The sequence below is a fragment of the Misgurnus anguillicaudatus genome, chromosome 7, assembly GCF_027580225.2.
Source record: "Misgurnus anguillicaudatus chromosome 7, ASM2758022v2, whole genome shotgun sequence".
NCBI classification, from domain to species: Eukaryota; Metazoa; Chordata; class Actinopteri; order Cypriniformes; family Cobitidae; genus Misgurnus; species Misgurnus anguillicaudatus.
Window position 1 is genome coordinate 39,746,637 of NC_073343.2, and position 23,105 is coordinate 39,769,741.

The 23,105-nt window shown below is 39.3% G+C and overlaps 1 protein-coding gene across 5 annotated transcripts in view; it reads left to right on the plus strand.

The window, feature by feature from the left end:
• Positions 1-278: 278 nt before the first annotated feature.
• npas3 (neuronal PAS domain protein 3) overlaps positions 279-23,105 on the plus strand; it is a 371,234-nt gene continuing 348,407 nt past the window's right edge. For 2 of the 5 annotated variants that reach the window (XM_055171385.2, XM_073869973.1), the window contains exon 1: positions 280-1,377. In XM_055171385.2, the coding sequence (XP_055027360.2) occupies positions 1,229-1,377 (149 nt within the window). In that variant the 5' untranslated portion in view covers positions 280-1,228. Of the gene's footprint in view, positions 1,378-2,936; positions 3,394-23,105 lie in introns of those variants that run through there. The other 3 variants (XM_073869975.1, XM_073869976.1, XM_073869974.1) reach the window with 2 other exon arrangements.

A 23,105-nucleotide genomic window follows, 5' to 3' on the forward strand; every position in this document is an offset into this window, starting at 1 on the left:
TGCCAGTACATAAAATAAATTGAACTCTACAGTAAGTTACTGACAAACAGCTGCATAACTACAGCACATTTTATCAGTGCGTATTTATGTATCAATAAACGTTCTTGAATCTCATCTGATGTTGATAACCTAACTTGCTTGAATCTTGGAGGATTAAAATCTGTTCGGTTCATAAAGGGTTAAGAGCTGCGGTATCCGCTGCGCGCTCCCGTGCGAGCGTCCGATTGGCTGCGCAGCGGCGGCGCGCGCCGTTAATCAGCCGCACGAGCGGCCGAGTTCATCTTCTCACACGCGCTCTAGGGATGGCATTGCCACACACAGCAGGGCAACACAACACAGCAGGAGAATGCACACAGCAAACATCCCATCAGCTGTGCACCTTTCCATTCATCCTGACAGCATCACTCACAGCTTCTGACCTCTGCAGCATCAACACCTATACAAGAAGAAGCTTATAGCTGAAACTGAGAGCAGTAGCACATCAGCATCACAACAGTAGGAGGCGAGCAGATCACATCATGCACTGGACTTTCCTTGCGTACTTAGATCTGTTTCCTAAACCACACTCGGAATCGACAGCTGTTTCTCATCTCAATCAGTAGTTGTTGCTTTTTACTGATGCATAAATTCCTTTACACTAAAGTACTGCAATTTTTCATTTCTATTCTAACTATGTAAAGTTTCTAACTGTATAGTGCATATAAAGTTAATAACTGGATCATGAATTAGGATTGTATGAGAAGTTAGTTTCTCACTTTTTCGGGTAAGTGCCATCGTAATCTCGACTGTTGGAGTTGGACCCTGATTCATTCTAATACAGAATATTCGACACATTTCGGATAGCCTACGGTAATAGATACAATAAGAGCATTCATATATATATTGAAGACCAATATGAAATAAGTTTTGAGGGAGTAAGATAAGCAACGTAAGATAAGCTCCGAGCAATCTGGAAAATCATTGGTCCAACAGAAACTTTTACGCGTAAAAGCGCACGGGACGCGCAAAGAGGCTGCGAGCATCACCATCAGTGCCATCGTCACAAATCATCTAAAATCGCCAGCTCTCTCCTTAGTTACCAGAAATCAAGACGCAGAATGGCTCATGAGCTTGTTTCTATCACTCATGGGATTGTGCTGCTGTGATTTGTCGGACCGGAGGGAAGGCTCTTGTCGCAGATATCCACACACACACTCTGCTGGTGCAGCATCGCGGTGCGCGCTCGGGGATGATCAGGATCTTCCCGGATTTCAGTGTTCAGGTGACGGCGGCGGCAGGTGCGGGAGCCGGTGGAGGGATGCCGGCTGCGTCCAGAGTCCCGGGAGCTACAAACGGGAACCCGCAAAACGTCCAAGGGTTGACCCCTTACCAACAAAGGTATGTTGACTGAAACGTGTTGTAGTTGTTTATTCGCGTACTAATGGAGACATTCGTAAAATGCATTTCATATTTGGAGAAAGCATGCATTTATAAAACATTTTGGACTTCTCTGGAGGTTGCTGGTATACCAGCTCTTATAATATCATTATTTCATTGAGTTTCATGGAAAACTGGGAAGTTTAACTTAGCTGTCAAATTCCGGAACACATCCAACACACGCACACGTGTAAAGAGAAATTATATCATATATAATGCGTTTATTGTATTGCAATCAAATGTGTCATATATGTAGACTACTGTATGATCTTTTCGACCATAATATTAAATAGTCAAGGCGATTGTGATTAATACCAACATTTCATTTTCGTAAACTTCGCGTATTTTAATCTACTGTATATACAAGCTCGGCATTCAGAACAATCTGAATCTGAACGATTCATTTAGAAAGATGTTAAGTAGCGCAATTTAACTCAAAGGACAATAATGGTTAAAAATAATTAAGAGGCTAATAGTTTTAAATAGATTAGTAAATATTAGCCTTTGTTTTAAAACAACAACAACATTAAGTTATAGTTTATAGTTAAGTTATAGTATAACTTCAACCGTCTCTACCCCAAAAACACCAATATGCACACCTGGTGTGTTTAGGATTTGACAAACTAATAAACAGACTAAATTTTATTTCAAAATCGTTATTGACTTAGTACATATAGGCTTTATTATAAATATATATTTGTTTTACAAACATACTGTATATAACAACAACATTACTTTTTTAATGAATGTGAACGTTAAGTCTGATTGTTAATATACCAATAGATTAAATTGATCATTTGGACACATTGTTATATATGATGTCAGAATAAATTGACCAAGTCTATTTACAACACAAAAGAATGAACAGGACATTAAATGGCGCATTTGTCAGATCGTGACCTTGACAGGTCACAGGTTCTAATGCACAGTTAGAAACAGGCCTTTGTTAGTCAAGACAGATTTTGATTTAGTACCAACATAGACACATTATGGTAAAGCTAAACACAAAAACTAATATATTTACTGTAATGTGTATATTAATGATGGTGATCATTTTAATCTCTCATACTTTTGACTATGATATATCCATGTTTACGCCTTATAAAATTTCTTCATATTCCACTGGAACTGCATGATCGGATGTATTTTTAACTGTCTTGATGCTTTGACAAAAAAAGTCATTTATTTTGACATCAAGATAAAGCAAGTTAAGACACCCCCCAAGTGGGCTATAAAGCACATAATAGTCCATCTAAAAATTAGGTTAAGAGTTCAGCTTGCGTCTGGAGATGCAATTAGACGTCTACGTTTATTTTGACACCTGTCAGTCATTCAACATGTGTAAACAAATCACTGTTAATGCCACACTTACAAACAAATGATCAAAGCTTGACAAAACCATACAGATGATTAAGTTGATGCACTTTAATTCACGAAAGTGCAAATCTTTGCAACAACCTGTATATTCCCAATAAACTCAAACTATTTCCAACTACAACTGAGTGGCGTTGTTGCGCCGGCAGGAGAGAGAGGGAGAGAGAAGCAGGAAAAAAGCTGGAAAATGCGGACAAACATTGCGAGAAAAATGGGCTTCGGAGCGCGCTGTGATCGAGGGGCACATCTGGCCGTAAACGCCTCACTGCTGCACTGATTTCTGAACCCCGATCCACCGAGAAACCCCCGCGTTGCGCGCGAACAGCAGCCGGATCGCACGAGCCTCCCCGGGTCTCCACTCACTTTTCCTGGCATGCCTTCGGATCTCAGCGTCGGCGCGTCTTCGCTCCCGTCTACACGCGCGTGAAAGCACAGAGACACGAGCGAGCCGGTGAAACCGATGGCGTTGTTTAAATCCGCCCGGTTCCGCCGTCAACCGCGCGTCGCCTGATATCTGAAGGGAAAAAGTAAGAAATCAAATAATTGCAGGAAGATGGCGCCCACCAAGCCCAGCATTCAGCAAGACCCTTCGAGACGAGAACGGTAAACGCTTGGTTTGTTATGTTTCTGTGGACGCCGGTGTGCGTTTTTTGGACAGAGATGTGCAAAGTTTACCCTTTGCGCGGGAACGGGTTCGAGGGGTCGGGTAACAGGTACAGACGCTGTGAGAGAAGGCGTGCGTGTGTACTTGTGTTTGTGTTGTGTATGTGTGTGTGTGTGTGTTTGCAGAGGACATGACCGTGGACTGAAGGCGTTGTGCAGCTCTGTTGACGGGTTTCGCGGGAAATGTGTGAATTTTTGAACGCGCTGTCGTTGCAACATTGTATCTGTTTGTATCCGTTGCGCATTCCGTCTCGCGGCTCTAGGCCAGGTGGAGTAAAACACACAGTTTATTGCTGTGAAATGTACTACAGCAGACAGCGCTGTGATGAAGTTTAAATGGACGCGTGTGTGTTGTGTCAGATCACAACCTTTAGATGATTCCAGTAACGCGTGCACTAAATTCATCTGCAGTACTGACATGATCAGTTATTTATTCACCTGTTACTACTGTAGCACGAGACTGTTTACAGGTACATGTGGGCAGGTTTATTGTCTCTTAAGCTTAGGTGTCTGGTTGTGCATACATTTCATTAGCTGTTATTAAATTACTTTAATATTGGTTTCTTCATAGTGTACTATATGCACTATTCAGATGCATGCTATTTTATTACTCTCAGTTATTGAAAGCATTTTATTTGCATATGTTGTTTTTTTTCTTCTGCAAGAAATTATGTGTGAACCACCAGTAATACCTACTGCTCAGATTTTCTTGGGTGAAGCATTAAATTAGGCAGCACTGATTTACACATCACCGTGTAAAGCATTCAGCTTGTTGAACTAATGTTAAATTGTACGCAATAATTCACCTGCAGTGTGTGTACAAAATATCAGCCGTGGAGCCTGTGACATTTTACAATGTAAACACGGCCCGCTTCATATACTGTAAGTGTGCAACGCTGGGAAACCGTGTGCATGACTGGACTGTGAATGGCTGTCATTAGCAAGCTTGACACAATCTCTCACCGAGCATTATTATTTTATAAATCACTCAAATTGTGCAGATTACAATAATGCACCCACCTCTAAACAGGCCACAACGTTCGAATTATATTCAACCCCCTGCCAGTCATAACAGCAGGAGATGTTTATGCTAAGTCAGTCTGCAGTAATCTTTCTGGCGGGAGCGTATTCGTGTGCCATTCCGAGCATATTGCCCAGATAGGAATCTTGAAGATGGAATTAATTTTGAAGGGGGGAAACTTCATAGCCGGCGCACGAGTGCCTCCCTTTATCACCTGTTTCCGACCAGCATCCTGAAGGGCTAAATTGCACCGCGATTCAGTATTTGGCTCCACTTGAGAGTCAAACCGAATAATACCGGAACCGAAATTCTTGGGAAAAAGGTGGAGAGTTTATTTTTTAATGCCGTGCTGTTTACCAGCGCCTGTGCCTGCTGTGGTAAGTGTTGGGATCTAAGGATTGTGCACTTCCAAAGGAGTTGGACGGGAATTGAAGAGGGAGAGATTGGTTGGCATGAATTTAGACACAACGCTAAACACAAAGTTGGCTTTGTGTTGTGAAAAGCAATGTGTTCCCCCCTCGCTGAGAGCAAACAAAGGTGCTAAATTGTTCTATTTGCTGGTGCAGTACTGGCGTAGCTCTGTACGTCAGAGCTGTAGGATTGTGAGATACGTGTTGTTTTTTTGGTTAGATAGGCCATTAAGTGCGGTCTGTCTGGTTTCTTTTGCACATACTGTATCATAACTGGCATATCAACAGGTACGATAACACTTGTATAGGTTGATGCATGCCGTTTTCTTCAATAGTATATTAGGGAAAGTAACTAACCACTCATCATTCTTTTTTCCACCTGTTCACTAGCATTTGAAACAATCGTGACGTGTGACAAATACATTTTTAACATAGCCGTAATTAATATTGAGCAAGTATAATAATTTTAAAATAATTAGCAACAATAATTAAGGGTGATGGATCGCGTGTCAAACCCTGCGGCTTTTCCAAAAACTACCCATTTGTATCTTTTCTCTCTTTGCAAAATTGCTCTGGCTGTTAATGAAATCACATTTCGGCGTGAAGCCATCCATTACAATAATCTTTTGATGTGTGATTATTACAAATGATAGTTTCAACCTTTTCCAAGATTATGTCTGGCAAAACCGAACGGCTCAAGAGTGTCAGTGCACAATGTGTCTGATTTTTATTTCATGTGATGTGACATGCAGACTGTGTTTACGGTTGATATACTCGGATAGCTGGAAAGGCAGACGGCCAAAGCCGTGCTATACCATCACACAAAAGATGCAGAAATTCCACCCATTGATTCGCCAGCATCGGCCGTGGAGGCAAATAAGCAATTCTGATGTGTATTTATCACAATTAAGAGGGATTTCCAGCCCCCATCTGTGGCTGCGGCTCGGCGTGTTGTGCAGTGATTACTGCGGCTCTCGCCATCCGCCACTCGTCTCTGTTATTGTGAAGGTCAGAGCGGAGAGAGACATGAAGATGCATCCCGCAAAGGTAATCGTGCTGCCGGACCGCATTAGTGCACGGCTCACCGTGTGATACAAACACATCTGAGCGCGTGGCCGCTACCTTTATGGAGGTATCAGTATATGTTTGGTAGGTCATGTTGATAGAAATAATGAATAAGTGATGGAAGGGTGGGTTTATAAATTCTATAAGAGCTTTAGGACCTACATTTTACATTAAACATGAAGCCTGAATGGAAATGATCTTCAAATCTAATGTTCAATGCAAAACACATTTATCCTTTTTGCATGTGAATTTTTACTTTTGCTCATGGACTTTTGGAAGATCAGAGCATGTCACACAATACTTTAGTTTCATGGCAGAAAGAAAAGGCCAGAGCTGAACGTGCGTTAGACAGCTACGTTTCTTGCTTGTGAACGTCACAGGTTTTGTTATGGTTTGCGGCTGTGTTGAGATGCGGTTTGATGTCCGCAGTGGTTTTAAGACCTTCATTTAGTTTTTGGCTCTGAAGACAGATGTTCTGCCTGCTTGACTCCCATCTGCTTCTTTGGTTCGGCTGTGTTACGATCATCGAATGCTAGCAGCAAGCATTGCCCTTTACTCCCACCACCATCCCCGGTGTTGTAACAGCACTTCTGAAGCCCTAACAAACTCTCCAGGACTTTCTGTGTACGTGTACACGTTCAATGCATAATTTGAACTGATTAACGGTGAAGGACGTATAGATAAGAGTGAGTACAGAGATGTGTGTTTGGCATTTTTAAATCACATTGTTTTGAAAATATTGCCGCTTACTTTTTATTTGTGTAAATGTAGTACTGTGCAAATGCCTATAGGCCACCATTAGTTTTGTTGTTTTTGCAATCGTATAGCAAGCATATATAATTATTTCGGCGTCTTTTTATTAGAATACGAACAGAAATGGACAGACTGTGTACTATACACAGTGTTAGGTGTAATTACTAGTTAGTAAGTAATTAGTTACTGTGATTTTATTACCTTTTCTTTGAAAAAGTAAAGTATGGGATTACTTTTATTTTACCAATAATTGAATTACAGTTATTCTGATGTTATTGAACTAAACACTGTGTATGGAGTGTAGAACAATTATATATAATACAATAATGGATTTATCATCAAAATCTAAAGTTAAAATGCATGTTTTTTATTTATCCTTCTCACTTTAAATATGTTGGTGAGTTAAAGGCAGGGTGCATGATTTTTGAAAAACACTTTGGAAGAGGGAGTCGGGCCGACTACCAAAACACACTTGTAACCAATCAGCTGTAAGGGGCGTGGCTACTAACCAACATCATTGCCTGGGTTGCGTATATGTGGGGCGGGTCTATCAAATAAGGGTCTATTTGGGGTAGGGACATGTTTGTTTAGGTGATTTCAGATATCAACATTGGCTTTCAGAGATCATGCACCCCGCCTTTAATAAGAATAATGTTAACACTCTAGTGTGGTTTCCAATTCTCACTGGTTGGTTAGCATTAATATTATTTTGATATTTAATATTACTTAAAAAGCACATATTAATGCATGATTCTGCAAAACCTTATTCTACATCAATCCTACCCAATTTCTACCAATACTTAAACTTAACAACTACTTTACTAAGTATTAATAAGCAGTACTTACTTATTGCACAGGCCGATATATCGGCCGATATTTGGCCTTTTTTATTATCGGCATCGATACATTTTTTCAATCGGATGATATATTTGATGTTTGTAATAAAAAAGACACTCAGTGTCCTTCAATGTAAAGCCAAAGTCTGCCAGACAGTAAAATGACCAATCATTATTCACTTTTTTAATATGACGTTATGTTGTGACACACACCACACACATTTAAAGGGATAGTTCACCCAAAAATGAAAATTCTGTCATCATTTACTCGCTCTCATGTTGTTACAAACCTGTATAAATGTCGTTGTGTTGATGAACACAAAGAAAGATATTTTGAGAAATGTTTGTAACCAAACCGTTTATGGACCCCATTTACTTCCATAGTATTCTTTATTCCTACGATCAAGGTAAATGGGGTCTACAAACGGTTTGGTTACAAACATTTCTCAAAATATCTTCCAAAATATTTGCATTTTTGGGTGACCTATCCCTTTAACACACTTATTCAAACAGTATCATGAGATGTCAAATCAACATTAATTATGTCAGATCAACATGAATTACTTAAAAAGCACATATTAATGCCTGATTCTGCAAAACCTTATTCTACATCAATCCTACCCAATTCCTACCAATACTTAAACTTAACAACTACTTTACTAAGTATTAATAAGCAGTACTTACTTATTGCAGAGGCCGATATATCGGCCGATATTTGGCCTTTTTTTATTATCGGCATCGATACATTTTTTCAATCGGCCAGTAAATTTCTCTACTACTTAAATTTGATGTTTGTAATAAAAAAGACACTCAATGTCCTTCAAAGTCTGACAGACAGTAAAATGAACAATCATTATTCACTTTTTAATATGACGTTATGTTGTGACACCACACACGTTTAGGGGATAGTTCACCCAAAAATGAAAATTCTGTCATCATTTACTCGCTCTCATGTTGTTACAAACCTGTATAAATGTCGTTGTTTTGATGAACACAAACGAAGATATTTTGAGAAATGTTTGTAAGCAAACCATTCATGGACCCCATTTACTTCCATAGTATTCTTTATTCCTACCATCAAAGTAAATGGGGTCCACGAACGGTTTGGTTACAAACATTTCTCAAAATATCTTCCAAAATATTTGCATTTTTGGGTGAACTATTCCTTAAACACACTCATTCAAACAGTATCGTGAGATGTCAGATCAACATTAATTATGTGTTGTAAATATGTTTTTTACTTTAAAAAGTATATTTATAAATGTTATGCATAACAAATGTATTTTTACTTTCACCAATTTTCTGTTTGTCTCTTATTTACTGTAATAACATTTGTGTTATATCATCCTGATATCGACCAATCGGCCACATAGCTTTTCTAAAATCGGCCATAAAAACCCATATTGGTCGACCACTACTTAGGAGTATATTGAGGCAAAAGTAGTTAATAGTTAGTTAATAGAAAGAATTGGACCTTAAATAATTTATGTTCTTTTATATGATTAATTCCAGCCATTTCAAGCCTCAAGCCATTTCAATCTTTGTATCATTTACTAAATAGGATTTAATAGTAATTAGGAATAAGTAATTAAATACTTTTTAGGGAGAGTAATTTGTACAGTAATACAATTACATGATTGAAGATGTAATAAGTAACTAGTAATTAATTACTTTTTTTGAGTAACTTACCCAACACTGACGGTACATATATTTAATTTCATTTGGATGTGTCACATTACGTAAGTTAAATTGCTATTAAAGGTAGCAAGAATTAATCCCAATCATTTTCCTCTTTATTAAGCAACAGTCTGCACCTGCACGCCCTTGCAGGCAATCCCAAGTTTTGCGTCTGAAATTACATTCGATTATTCCAGTTTTGCAGAACAGGAGCTTGAAGATATTGCCCGATTAACTCCGCATGACCGTGATACCCGCTCCAGATCCCCGATAAATAAATTTAGCGTCGCGTATGCTCGATAACCCACCTGTCACTTTAATAACCAAATGTCATTGCGGCTATTTGGCTATAAACGGAGGTAAGCCCCCATCACCACGCCTCACAAAAGAGCTACAGCACGCTGAGGTATTTTCTCTATAGCATTCCTTACGCATGTCGTCACCTAAAGAAGCCCTCTGCGCGGGGATTTACCGAGCGCTTTTGTGTCGTGGTTTTCCCAGGCTTATCACCGGCTACACTCGTCTATAGCAGCACCACGGGACGCTGTGTCAGGCACTTCTCTGCCTCCTGCCTCTTCCTGTGCTTACACGTACCAAAGCCAAACTTTTGAATTGATAATATATCTGCCTGGGACCGTGTGGCTTGTAATTGAGTAGCAGTATTTCTTTCGACAGGGAAAGGCTAAAATTAGCTCCGAATCCTGGCAGGCGAAGAATAACGCAGTTTCAGTCCCAAACTGTGGGAAAAGGTCAGATTGCTTATTGATGCAGCACAAGAGCCATCAGCTACAGTAAACACTCACAGACTTTACCGATCTATCTATCTATCTATCTATCTATCTATCTATCTATCTATCTATCTATCTATCTATCTATCTATCTATCTATCTATCTATCTATCTATCTATCTATCTATCTATCTATCTATCTATCTATCTATCTATCTATCTATCTATCTATCAAGCCCATCCATCTATCCAAACAAGCATTTTTGTTTCATGATTCACAAACTAAGCTCAGTGCTTCACGTTTGAAGGATTTATTTCAGCAAGAGCGATAGAAATGTAATTTGGAACAAGTGAGCCATATTTACAACTCGACCGTGTATGCGGACACCTAAAGAGTACTTGTGTGACTTTCAGACAGTACTCGAAGAGCAGAAACGTATAGGATAGTTTTTACCTGAACAGAAAACAACTTTCCTGAAAGTGTACTTGAAATAGTTGAGGTTTTGTGAGGTCAGTGCAGATTTTTTCCTCCCGTGTTATTTCATGGCTCTACGGCTCTCTTCTTTTCAATTCTTTTCATCTCATTGTGGCCCTGTGTGTTTGAAAGTCTAGGTCAATAAGGATGGGCACATTGCGAATTTCATGATCTGTGTAGTGGAACAAATTGAAAGCTAAGCCTATATCAATCACGCTGAAGGCCGGGTTAATTGTTCCTGCTTCACAAGAACTGTGGCCTGATACAGGAATAATGAAACACTTATGGGTGTGATGTGGACACTCCTCAGGTCCAAATCATAGAAAACAGTTGACAATTGTGAAACCAAAAATTGTATTGTGGATAATCTTCATCATGACGACAGCTTTACATGTTGCATTGTGATGCAAAGATATCGGAGCACAGATTTTGTTCATGTGCATATTTATTACACAGTAGAATAAAATGCATGCATGCATGCACGTTGGTGCAGGTGCAGATGTGCATGCATGCGAATCACACTTGACAGTATGCATGTATATACATATATGGTCTCAGTATTTAGTTAATTGAAGTCTAAAGTCCATGACAGCTATCACAACACAGTGAGTAATTCTGAAAATTAATGAGAATGATAATTCTTAAAAGACTGTTCCACACTTTGCCCAAACTCATTAACTAAATCTCTCATTTAAATACATTCTAAAGACTTTCGGGAAAAACGGGGAAAAAACTGTATTGCTTTGTAAGCAATGACGTGATTTAAATATGCTGAGATGTCGAATTTTCTGGAAGACTGGATGTCTGTCACTTATATTCTGCTCTTGAATCCAGGACTAAATACTTTTATCAGCTATAATACCGAGAAATAAACTCCACTTCTTCGGTCTGTTTATTCGTCTGCGGTAAAAATTTAGTTTGGAGTTGTTGATGTTATTTTATTCTTGGCGACTGATACATGCAGGTGAGCTTTTCTCCCATTGCTTTTAACCACAGTAGTTGTTTAAAGACCACAAAATCAGATTCGATGTCTAAGTCATTTTCCATCATGATGTTTAGATTGTAAATGTTCTCAGCTGGGTTATTGAATATGTAAAAGGTTTCTTCTGGCAAGTTTGCTCTAGAAAATAAACACATAATGCAAGATGAGATGTTAAATTGTGATGGAGTTGGATTTTAGTGGTTAGATCTGGAGAGGAGTTGATATGAATTGGGAAAACTGGAGATTTATACAGATCGTGATCTTGGTCCAACCACAATGTGCTCATAAGAAAGGCAGATCGGTTGCTGGATTTGGCTAACAGCAAGCTTTTTCCCTTAAAAATTTAATTCTCGCAAAGGTGGTCCTGACGTATTTTGTTTACAAACTTTTATGTTTATTCTGGTGTTTGTTTTGATGTATTTTGTTGTTCATTAACAGTATTAATCTTCACAAACTATTCATCGTTATAAAGGTCAAAGGATTTAGCTTTGATATCAAAGCACTGTTTTATGATAAAAGATGCAAAGCGTGAATAGAAGCCATCTGGCAATAATAATCCGCTTGTTTGCTTTAGTAAATAAATTAGACATTTGTAATTATTTAAATTTTTAATTCTTGGTTTTAATAATGCATACATTATAGGAAAAAAAGTTGTTTCCCGACGGATTAATAGTTTTAAACATTTTAACTGCATTAATGTGGAGCTGAGAAACTAAACCATTTATGGACCAAAGAGCTTAATGTCAAGATGACAGGCATTGACGGATCAGGTGGTGAGAGAGAGAGAGAGAGAGAGAGAGAGAGAGAGAGAGAGAGAGAGAGAGAGAGAGAGAGAGAGAGAGAGAGAGAGAGATCTGAGGGGTCCGCTTGCAGTGTGTGCGCTGAACGTCTTCCTCTGAACTCTCTCTCTCTCTCTCTCTCTCTCTTTGTCAGATGTGTGTCTCGCCCAGCAGTCATCATTTACCCTTTCAGTTCCCACTTAAACCCATGGGAGAAATCCCCACAGAGCATTCTTTAAAGCAAACGGACCTCCGAAACGCCGTTGTGCCTCAAAAAATGAATGAACTCCCATTAGCTGTGTCTACGAGGAGAGGATGTGTGGCCAGACCGGATGCTACTCGTGTACAAATGTTTATGTTCACTGCGAGGGCTGTCAGGCTTTTGCAATTTGTTTGCAAAGCTTTTCCTGCTTTTTTCGAGTGAATTTATAAAGTCATTCAAGAGTTTTTGCACCAAAACAAACATCATTTAGTTGAGGAGCTTCTTTTTCATCTCCCCTTGAACCACCATATTCACAAGCCAATAAATTCAGACACAGATGTTGTTTTATAGTCTATTTAAAAACTATTTCAACAGCAGTAGTGTAAAAAGTGAACAGTTTAAGATTTTTAAAAGGTGTTAGAAGTACTACAAAAAGTTTATCGTTTGCTTTTGCATCAGCAGCGCAGTGCGGAGCGATGCATCGCCGCCACATGGAGAAGAGTTAAAAGAAATCAGTGGGGGACGGAGCTGTGTGTCAATATTTGGACCGTTACTGTGTCGCACCCCAGCTGAACGCAGCATCTGTTGCGAGCGGGGGGAGTTTCTGGGCGAGCGGGATGGAGGGGGGGGTTATTGTGAAAGTTGGCACGCTGTATGTGCTCAGACACATTCCACAGGAAGTCCCGCTATTCCGCTGGCATACGTGCCCGGTATTCATCCTAAATATTTTAGCAATATCATAGCCCAGCCTTGTGAACCCCAGCCAAGCAAAGGGGGAAACGTTTCCCTTTCTTTCTCTGATGGCTTGTAAATAATTTTTCATGCTGCAAATGTATTTATTTTCCATGAGCTGCATAGTTAGATATAACAAGAATAATCTTACAAATCTCACTTCAGAATTGTATAATCTGGAGCTTTACTTCAAAGCCAGGCTGTTTACCATATCAAGGCGATGCTGTCAGAGGATATCGCTCTATGCCTGTTTAGTATGAAATTGGCAAAATTGCCAGGAATGGAAACAGAGAAGATTTTTGTAAAGTTGTGATGCTCATTAAAGTGGATCTTTTTTCTCCCGCACGGCCTTCTGCTCGTGCTAATGTTCAGTTGAGAGCGTTTTCAGACGTTTAAAACATTTTGCTTTCCTTCGACCCGCTTTGTCTTGGCTGCGTGCGGTTTAACCCTAGCGCGTGCATACATTGTCCTTCTCTGATGTGAATGCATTAATGAGCTCTCTGACAAATACAGTAATAGCCTTTCCATAGCGTATTTATTGTGTGGAAAGAGGCTGTCTGTTGGAATTACATCTCACTTCATTGACGGAAAGTAGCTCGTATATTCTCACAAGACAGGATTGGTGATGGATCCGCGATTGCTTTGGTGTGTAAGAGCACTAAGGGCATCTTAAAGACTTTAAAAACACTGCAAAAAGACAAATTATTTTAATGTAGGATTGTGCAGAGCACATTTCTGTGTTCAGGATTATTTGGGCGGGGCTTATGACGAACTGGAGCCACCGAGCAGGCCCCGCCCCTAACACAATCGGAGCATCCAATCAGGTTGTAGCAGTATTTAAAAGTTAAGAGAGACCGGGAGCTTTCCCGGGAGTGGGTGTAGTTTCAGCACTGAGAGCAGACACGCCCCCAGTGTTTTCCAAGATTTTGATAACTTATATTTATTTGGTGTTTTTTGTTCATTCAAGTTTGGCAGGATGGTTAATATTTCATTTTTCTCTGATTTAAACGCATTTAATATCAAATTTCATACGGACTTAAATTATGTCATAATTCTCAGCATTGCCACAAGGTTTGCTATAGAGGATTAGGGGCGTAACAATACACCCCACGCATTTTCGTTTACTGACAATACTGTCAGATTGCGATGCAACAACAAAACGATGGTAGCAGCAAAAAGACACATACAAAAAAACCTCTCTTGTCAGACGCTGGCTTAGTATCGATAAATTGATCGTTTTACCCCTGAATCAAGCCGAAACTGTATTACAGAACCGCGAAAGTATCTTCTAACATCGTATCGCTGGATGAGAAATTCCATATCATATTGTATCGATCCGAAATGTCCGATTTACACCCCTATACAGGACATAAGGGTAACTAAGGGTCTTCAATCCCATACGGGAATGACCAGATTTATTGCGCATGGGTTTGAATTTCAAAATTAATATAAATATATTCAGAATTTGCAGTCGAATTTTTGGAGAGACGTTCGGCATTGAAACTGTAGCCAGTTAGCGTCATCCTATTTTTGCGTAGATATTTTAAAGGCTTGTGAACTTAATTTTATTGGACAGTGTACTACACCAAGATTTTTATGTCATATGTTTTTCATTTATAATTTTGAGTGACAGATCTCATATTTAATTATTGCTTTCGTTTTACACTTTAACTTATTGTCTGCCAAATGTATAAATGTAATGGCGCTTTCCAATTCATAGTTCTGCACTGTTTGGGTCGGGTCAGCTTACTTTTCGGGGCTTTTCCACTGTGTGAAGTACGTAGTACCCGATACTTTTTTTAGTACCACCTCGGTTAGGGTTCCAAGCGAGCCGAGCTGATACCAAATCGTGAAGCGAAAACACTGTAGATCACTGATTGGTCTTAGAGAATGGTCACAACCAGCGTCATCGCTATAATGTAAAAGATTAGCTTTACCTTCATGCTAGCTTGCGCTGTCTCGAGCAAACATGTTGTCATCTGTGCTTTGCTGTAAGTTCCCAAACTTCCTTTTAGCGATGAAAACATCCACAGGTTTAGAATCAAGAACATCATAACAGTTTCCAGACTTGCAGTTTGTGGCGGAACATTCGTGACGAGCACGTCAGCATAAATGCTTAAATGAGGCTCAGCGGAGCGCGTCGACCGACGCCACAGATGTTTGTACAGAAATTGTCATGTAAGACAGAGGTAGTGATAAATGCGATGTGCAAACATTTGTTTGTGGTGGTCAATTTTTATTTTGTGGCGGATTGAGAAATAAATGAACGTATGGGAATGTACAACAACGCTGTCAGATGTATGATGTCACAGCAGTAGGCAGCACAAATGTAAAGACACGCCTGTAATCCATCCCACTCCGAAGTGTTACTAAACTCGATGGAAAAGCTAACCAATCCAAAGTGAGGTGGGCTGACCCGACCTAAACTGTGGGGTACTACGCAATGGAAAAGCGCCATAAATGGTTTTAGATAGCACAGTATATATTCCTACTTTATTCTTAACATATGAAATATAATGTTACAGATGTGCTGTATATCCCAAACCCCTAAGATCTTGTAGGGCGTCATTTTCCTCTCTCCAAAAATCCCAAGTGTACACAAGGACGACTGCTCTTTGAACGCGAATAAATGTGGATTTGTGAATGTCCACAGCAGGTTCGAGATGGACGTCTGTTCTTTGTAGGCCTACGGTGAATAGCCTGGTTTTTGTTCTGTGGCTCTGGGCAGAGTCTGTATCTCTCCCGCTCACCGGCAGTCAGGGAGAACATAGAGACGCCAGCAATGATGAATGAGGCACCTTGTCAGTTAAAATGAAAATTCTTAGCCGGATGATAGCTTCATATTAATGCCTGTTTTATGGATTGGAGCAAGTGGTCTGAACAAGATGAATGTGGCTGATGAGAGGAGATACAAAATAAAAGGGCTCCTCTACCTCCTTCGTCAGGAGCTTGGGCGGGGCTTATCACATGGACTGACAGCACATATTTTAGAAAACAACTTTAGAGTTTCGGAGGTAGTAATCATACTCATTTCCTCCACAGAGAAATTGTATTTTACTAGTATATATTTGCTTAAAGGTGCAGTGTGTACATTTTAGCGGCATCTAGTGGGAAGGTTGTGAATTGCAACCAACAGCTCAGTCCACTGCTCACCCCTCGCTTTTGAAACGCATAGAGAAGCTACGGTAGCCGCCATCGGAAAAACATGTAATTGACGGAGACAACTTAGCAAAAAAAGTTTGTCCGTTAAGGGCTTCTGTAGAAACATGGCGGCACAAAATGGCGACTTCATTGTAAGGGGACCCTCTGTGTATGTAGATAAAAACGTTTCATTCTAAGATAATATAAACATAACGGGTCATTATAAAAAGGTCTTTATACACCCCTGATTTTGCATTTCTGTCAAGAGATCCTTTTAAAAATTACACACTGCACCTTTAAAACTCACTTTGCTTGAAATTGGGAAAGTTGGCTAATTAGTATGAATTCGTACAAAGTTAATCATGTAAAAACGTACGATTATCATAAAAAACCAATAACGAAACCCCACCCCTAACCCCAACATCACAGGGGCAAAGGCAAATCATACAAAAATGTTGGAATGTGGTTATACGAATTAATACGAATTAGCCACCTTGTAAAATACGTACAAATACGAGATAATGTTGCAAAACAGGGTCACTTAAAAATTTTGCACTTTGGAGACATTTTCCGTTTTAGGAAAGTCCATTTCTGTTTTTTTCTGGCACATTCTCTCTCTTTTTGCTCTCTTTCTCTCTGTTTCTCTGGTTTGGCTACGACTGAAGGCTTTAAGTGTTGTTCGCTCTGAGTCTGTCCCCGATTGGCTCGTGCTCAAAGCTTCAGCGATCTGTTCAGACACATTCAATTCACACCAGCTCAGTGCTCTGTCAAAGCAATGATATTGATTCAGGAAAAAAGAGAGAATTTCTCTCTCTCTCCTCTCTCTGTCATTTTAATGTTTACATTTCGTTTTAATCCTCGTGTCTTTTTTAAAATGAAATCCATCCGTTCATTCCTCCTCTCTCCAAACAAATCAGTAATTACGCGGCCGTGACATGAAATTGAGCGTCAGTGAGCAGAGACATTCAAGAGAGGATGGAAGGCGAGCCGATGGCTTGGACACGGCCGCAGTGAGAGGTCTTTGAGAGGAGAAAAAAGACTTGAATGTAGAAAGGAAGAGCAGAGGGCAAGGATAGAGGATTTTAAACCCTCACTGGTTACTAGTGGCCATGAGGAGATCAACACCATATAATATGGAAACCCTTTACAGAGAGTATACAGGAGAAGGCAAATATTGGTTGTGTTTGGTATAATTTACTCAATTATGGAGCTTTTCTAATGCACACTAAAATGATCGTCTGATTTCACATTTACATTTTATATTATGCATTTTGCAAACACTTTTATCTTGAGCGACTTACAGTGCATTCAAGCAGTACATTGTATGTTCCCTGGGAATCGAACCGATAATCGAAATATGCTCATTTTCCAACATATTCCAATGTTTAGAGTTAAACATTTGATTTTTTATTGTTTTGGAATCCATTCCGATCTCCGGGTCTGGCGGTACCACTTTTAGCATAGCTTAGCATAATCCATTGAATCTGATTAGACCATTAGCATCGCGCTAAAAAATAACCAAAGAAATTTTACTTATTTAAAACTTGACTCTTCCGTAGTTACATTGTATACTAAGAAAGATGGAAAATTAAATGTTGCGATTTTCTAGGCTGCAGGAGACGCAATGATATTACGCAGCACCTGAAAGTAGTCCCCTTGGTAACTTTCAATAGCAAGGGACTATTTTCGGGTACTGCGTAATATCATTGCGCCTCCTGTAGCCATGTTACGGCAGCAAAGTCCTTGATTATTACGCCAGAAATAGTTTTCAGAGTATAGTTCCTAGCCATATCGGCTTACAAAATCGCAAATTGTAATTTTCTGTCTGTCTTAGTACACAATGTAACTACAGAAGAGTCAAGTTTTAAATAGGAAAAATATTGAAACTCTTTGGTTATTTTTTAGCGCGATGCTAATGGTCTAATCAGATTCAATAGATTATGCTAATCTATGCTAAAAGTGCTAGCGCCAGACCCAGAGATTGGCTGGAAGTGTCCCTTTAAAGGATTACTCTACTTTCCTTAAAAAATCCCAATAATGTACTCACCCCTATGTCATCCAAGTTGTTTATGTCTTTCTTTGTTCAGTCGAGAAGAAATTAAGTTTTTTTAAAGGAAAATTCTCCATATAGTGGACTTTAGTGGACCTCAACAGTTTACAGTTTCAAGCTTTAAAGTGCAAAAAACGATCCCAACCGAGGCATAATGGTTTATCTAGGGAAACAATAAAAAATAAATAATATCGACTTGTAAACCACAAATTTTCATCCGGCTGTAGCCGTGTGATGCGCCAGTGCGACCTTACATATTACGTAATCGCGTCGAAAGGTTACGCATTACATACTGTATGTGAAACGCACACTTGCGGACCACTTTAAACAATAAACTGACACAAAGAAAATAATTAGTATAGTTTCACATACAACAACGTCGGACTGGTCCTCTTTCTCCACACTGGGGTGGTAGTTTTGCATACATCATGCATGACCTTTCAACGTGATCACGTAAGACGTAAGGTCACGCTGGCGCATCACACTGCTAGTGCAAGACAAGAAGTGAAAATTACGAATGTTTTGCTAGATTAGACCCCTATGCCTCAATTTGGATCGTTTAAAGACCTTTGAAGCTGCATTGAAACTGCAATTTTATCTAGGCTTTAAAACAGCTATGGTTCGAACAGATCCTTACATTAGTGTATGTTTTCGCTAGACGTTTCTATACGATGTCAGAAGTCTCTGAGGTTTTACTGCTCTCTGCTTGTGTTAATCACAGCTGTGCTGACAGAGAGCTTTAAAGAGAGACTGCAGAGACCTTGCAGTGAGTTTTCAGGCCTTTGTGCTGTGTAATTATTGTGTTTGCAAGCAGATTTTTAACCATTCTGCCATCTTATGATGTATAGATGAGAGACAGCCTAGAATTTGCTTTTCTAGAAAGTATTTCCCAATGGAAATTTGTCATATGAGAAGCAGCTCTCTGGGAATTATGGGGTGTCTGCGGATTATCGAGCATATAAGTCTCTATCTTGCATTGAAACAAGCATTTTGATCTATAACAGCCAAGCCTGGGTTCCCTTCAAATGATGTCACTATACAAAACTGATGATGTCATTTCCTCTTACTTTTACCGCAACAGTGGTCGCGCTTTCATTAGTAAAGGCAAAACAACTTTCAGACATGTTGTATCGCCTCAGTCTCACCGCTATAATCCGTTCTGCACATCACCAACAGAACGGATTGATCCAATGATCAATGCAGTTCATCTGCGATGATACACGATCAATCTTTGCTTTTACCTGCCGAGTCTCCTCCCCGCTCATCTCGTCTTTCCATCCGTCGGTTTCTTTCTCATGGCTTCATAAGATTTCGTCTTATAAATCCGTCTTTCTTCTTCAGACCGCTCTGACCTCTCATCTGCCTGCAGCCTATCCATTTGTATTTATTATTTTAGCTCGGGACCACCATCTTATTGAACTGCGATGCGCGCGTGTCTTTCATGTTGACCCAGCCGTGTTTTATCTTAGTAATGTGCATCGTGTATTTGCTTTCCCAGCCTTCCTTTCATACTGCATTAGATTAAACAAGGTCGTGCAGAAAAAACATATCCAGTGTACCTGCACTCAATTCCTCCTCTAAGACGCACAAATATAAACAGGGGATGCAACAAGACGGATACCCATAGCTGAGGTCTTGTGAATCTACTGTAAATGATATAGATCTAAGATACAGTAGATGTCATATTGTAACTATATTGGTATATACTGTAGAAATATAAAATAATATTAGATTATACTGTGATATATGTTCCCCAAACACTCAAATATTGCCCAGTATGATTATTGTTGCTTTATAAGCAAAGATGGAGATCCATCGCATGTCATTGTTCACTTTTTATCCTTCTTATTGAAGATCTTGGGCGATGCCTTTGTGCTCTCCACAGGCTCATGCGATCCAGAGCACAGGAGAAGCTGTCAGTATTCCTGATGCCTGTCAGAGGCCGAACGATGAATCCTCTTCTCCCATCCATCTGGCCTGCTTTATGTATATAGGTCAAAGACGATGGAGCATAAAGAGAAGAAACCAGTCATTGATAAAGTGCAGCAGAAAATTAAACGTTAGCGTATTGCGGTATCATAGAAAGTGACAAATGATGTGTGCTAATGGTCTTAAGCTGATAGCAGTGTGCATGTCTGCGCCCATATTAATTCCAGCGGGAAGGTCCAGGATGTGACTACGAACTTGTGTTGTGTTCAGTGTGACCTGCTGCGGAGGTTTTGTAGTAAACTGAGCCAATAGAGTTGGAAGATAAAACCGGAATACTATTTAAAAGGTCCTAATATGTACCCATTTAGGTACATATGTGTATACATTTGATACCAATATGTACCTTTGCGTTACTAATATCCTCTTTGTGGTAGGGGAGAGCGGGGCACAAGCTAATGCTTTTTGGTTTTGGCTCAATCATTCAAAAAATATTTGAGTTTGATTAATTATATTTTTATAGTAACACACACATCTCTGCTACGAATGAACATTTGAAGTTTGTTTCTATTACGTACCATTCTTGGACAATTAGACCAAACTTGAAAGAAGTGCAAACGTTACAACTTACCCCATAGGTGGGGTTAATTGTAACAGGCAGGGGGTTAGTTATAACACTTGCTAAAAATTAAGTTTGCAGGCAAATATTTCAATACTATTTTGTCTATTGAAGTGGATATTGTTTTTATATCTGTCTATAATAGACAGGTATCCACATTGTATTCATTCATCCAGCCCTTTTCTAACAATAGTTCAATAATAAATGGATACAAATGTGTAAATATGTGAGAAAAAGCAGCACAATAATGACAAAACATTTTTTTATATGTGACCCAGTCTGTAATAACCATACTACAGTTTCAAAATCAAATTCTGAGCATCAAAGACTGATTTTAGCCATTCATTTCATTATGATTTCAATCTTTGATGTGACATTATTCAATCAATATTAAAAATATGAACAAAAATAAATTTGACACATGATTTTTGATAAGACAGGCATATTTATTTTGTTGGCAGTCAGCAATCATTCGTGTGTAGCCTATTTAAAACAACGGCAAGAATTACGTTAACGTTAGCGGTTTTCATATAGTTAGTTCTGGGGGGTTAGTTGTAACACAGTTGTAACAATTAACCCCGCTGGGTGAAAATATTTTCAAACCCACCAAAAAAGTTGCTAAGAGCTGCAGACATATTTCAAAACGATGCTGTTTTAGTCAACAAGACACTGATTAATATGACATAGCATTGGATTTGGTATCTTACACACCCAACTTAGAAACCGAAAAAACATATGATGAAAAAAATGTACTTACATGACACAAAAACACTTGTTCATCAATAACTCTCTGGAAAAACATTATACATTTCCAATAATTGTATCGTCTTTTGGCAGCGTAAAAAAAATACCGGAAAACAAAACGTTTAACCTTGTGCAACAATGTAAACAGTTCATGTTAAAACTAACCCGCGTTAGTTTTTGCCTCGTGCACCCCTACCTATAGCTGCGTTTCCATATCTTTTTAAATTGCGTAAATTGACATTGCGAATTGAAAATACGGACAATGGAAACACGTCAATTTCGCATCCCCCCGTCAATATATCACCAAAATGTTTTTATGGTTGCATGAGGTGGTTTTTCAGGCAATTCAGAAAAAGTGTATTTCGCAATTTATTCACTTTCAGGTCACCTGATGCAAGTAAGTCACATAATTATTATTTGAAGATGACGCGGTATGTGCTAAAACCTCCCAGAAACACCTTAATAGGTGTATAAGAGACAATGAGAAGTATAAGAGGCTTTCTTGAAAATAATGTTTGGATAACACATCTTTTTTTATTTAAAATAATGTACTATTACCTACAAGAAACACATATACGTTACCTAAGTATAAGAGGCTTTCCTTGGAATTAATGTTTTGATAATACTCTTACATCGTCTTCGGTTAAAAATAATGCCTAGTGCAGTGGATGTGATGTTAGTAAACCTACCAACATCAGTCAACGTGATGTTTGGAAACGACTTACCGCGAGATGTTTGGAACGATATATCATCAGTCGCATATCATTGATAAAATGGAAACGGTGTCATTTCGCTAATCTGCAACGAAAACGCAGCTTATGAGGTATATTTTTTTAGGTACAAAGGTGTGCCTTTTGTAAGGGTACTGCCTCATTTTATGAGTTTGTTAGTTCCCTGGGATCAAAACCATGTCCAAGTGAGCTACAGTAAAACATCTAATGGTTCATGAATAGTATGTCTGTCTTCCAGCAAGTTCTGAAAACGCATTTTTATTGGCAAAACATCTCTCTAATTCCTGGTGAACACAGAAAGAGTGAGAGAGAAACCGGTCCAGAGCGAACGCGTGTCAGCCGTCGGCAGGTACGCTGCTTTTGGAGAAATCACCGCAGTAAGAGCTGCAGGTTTATCAATTTGAGCTGGCCAACTGCACAGCTAAATGTATGTGAAAGTTAACAAATCCCTGAGGTAAATTGAGCCAGATTTCAGCTGTCTGTGTGAGACTACTGAGGTGCGACACACTGGATTGAACCTAATGCCTGAGGCTAGAGCAATCAAACCGACGGTTGAAGACTCTCCAGCTCCCAGCTGGGGAGAATCTCAGCCACACACCAAATGATTCGCCTCCGAGCTGGAGGAGGGAGATGCTGTGACATTGTTTTTATTGACTATTAAAGCATTTTGCCCATGATGGGGTATATACATTATCACGCTTTAGAAGTGAAACTGCATCTCGATTTGCATGCAATCTGTGCTATACAGTCTTTAAAGGTGGTGTGCAACATGATTTTCTCA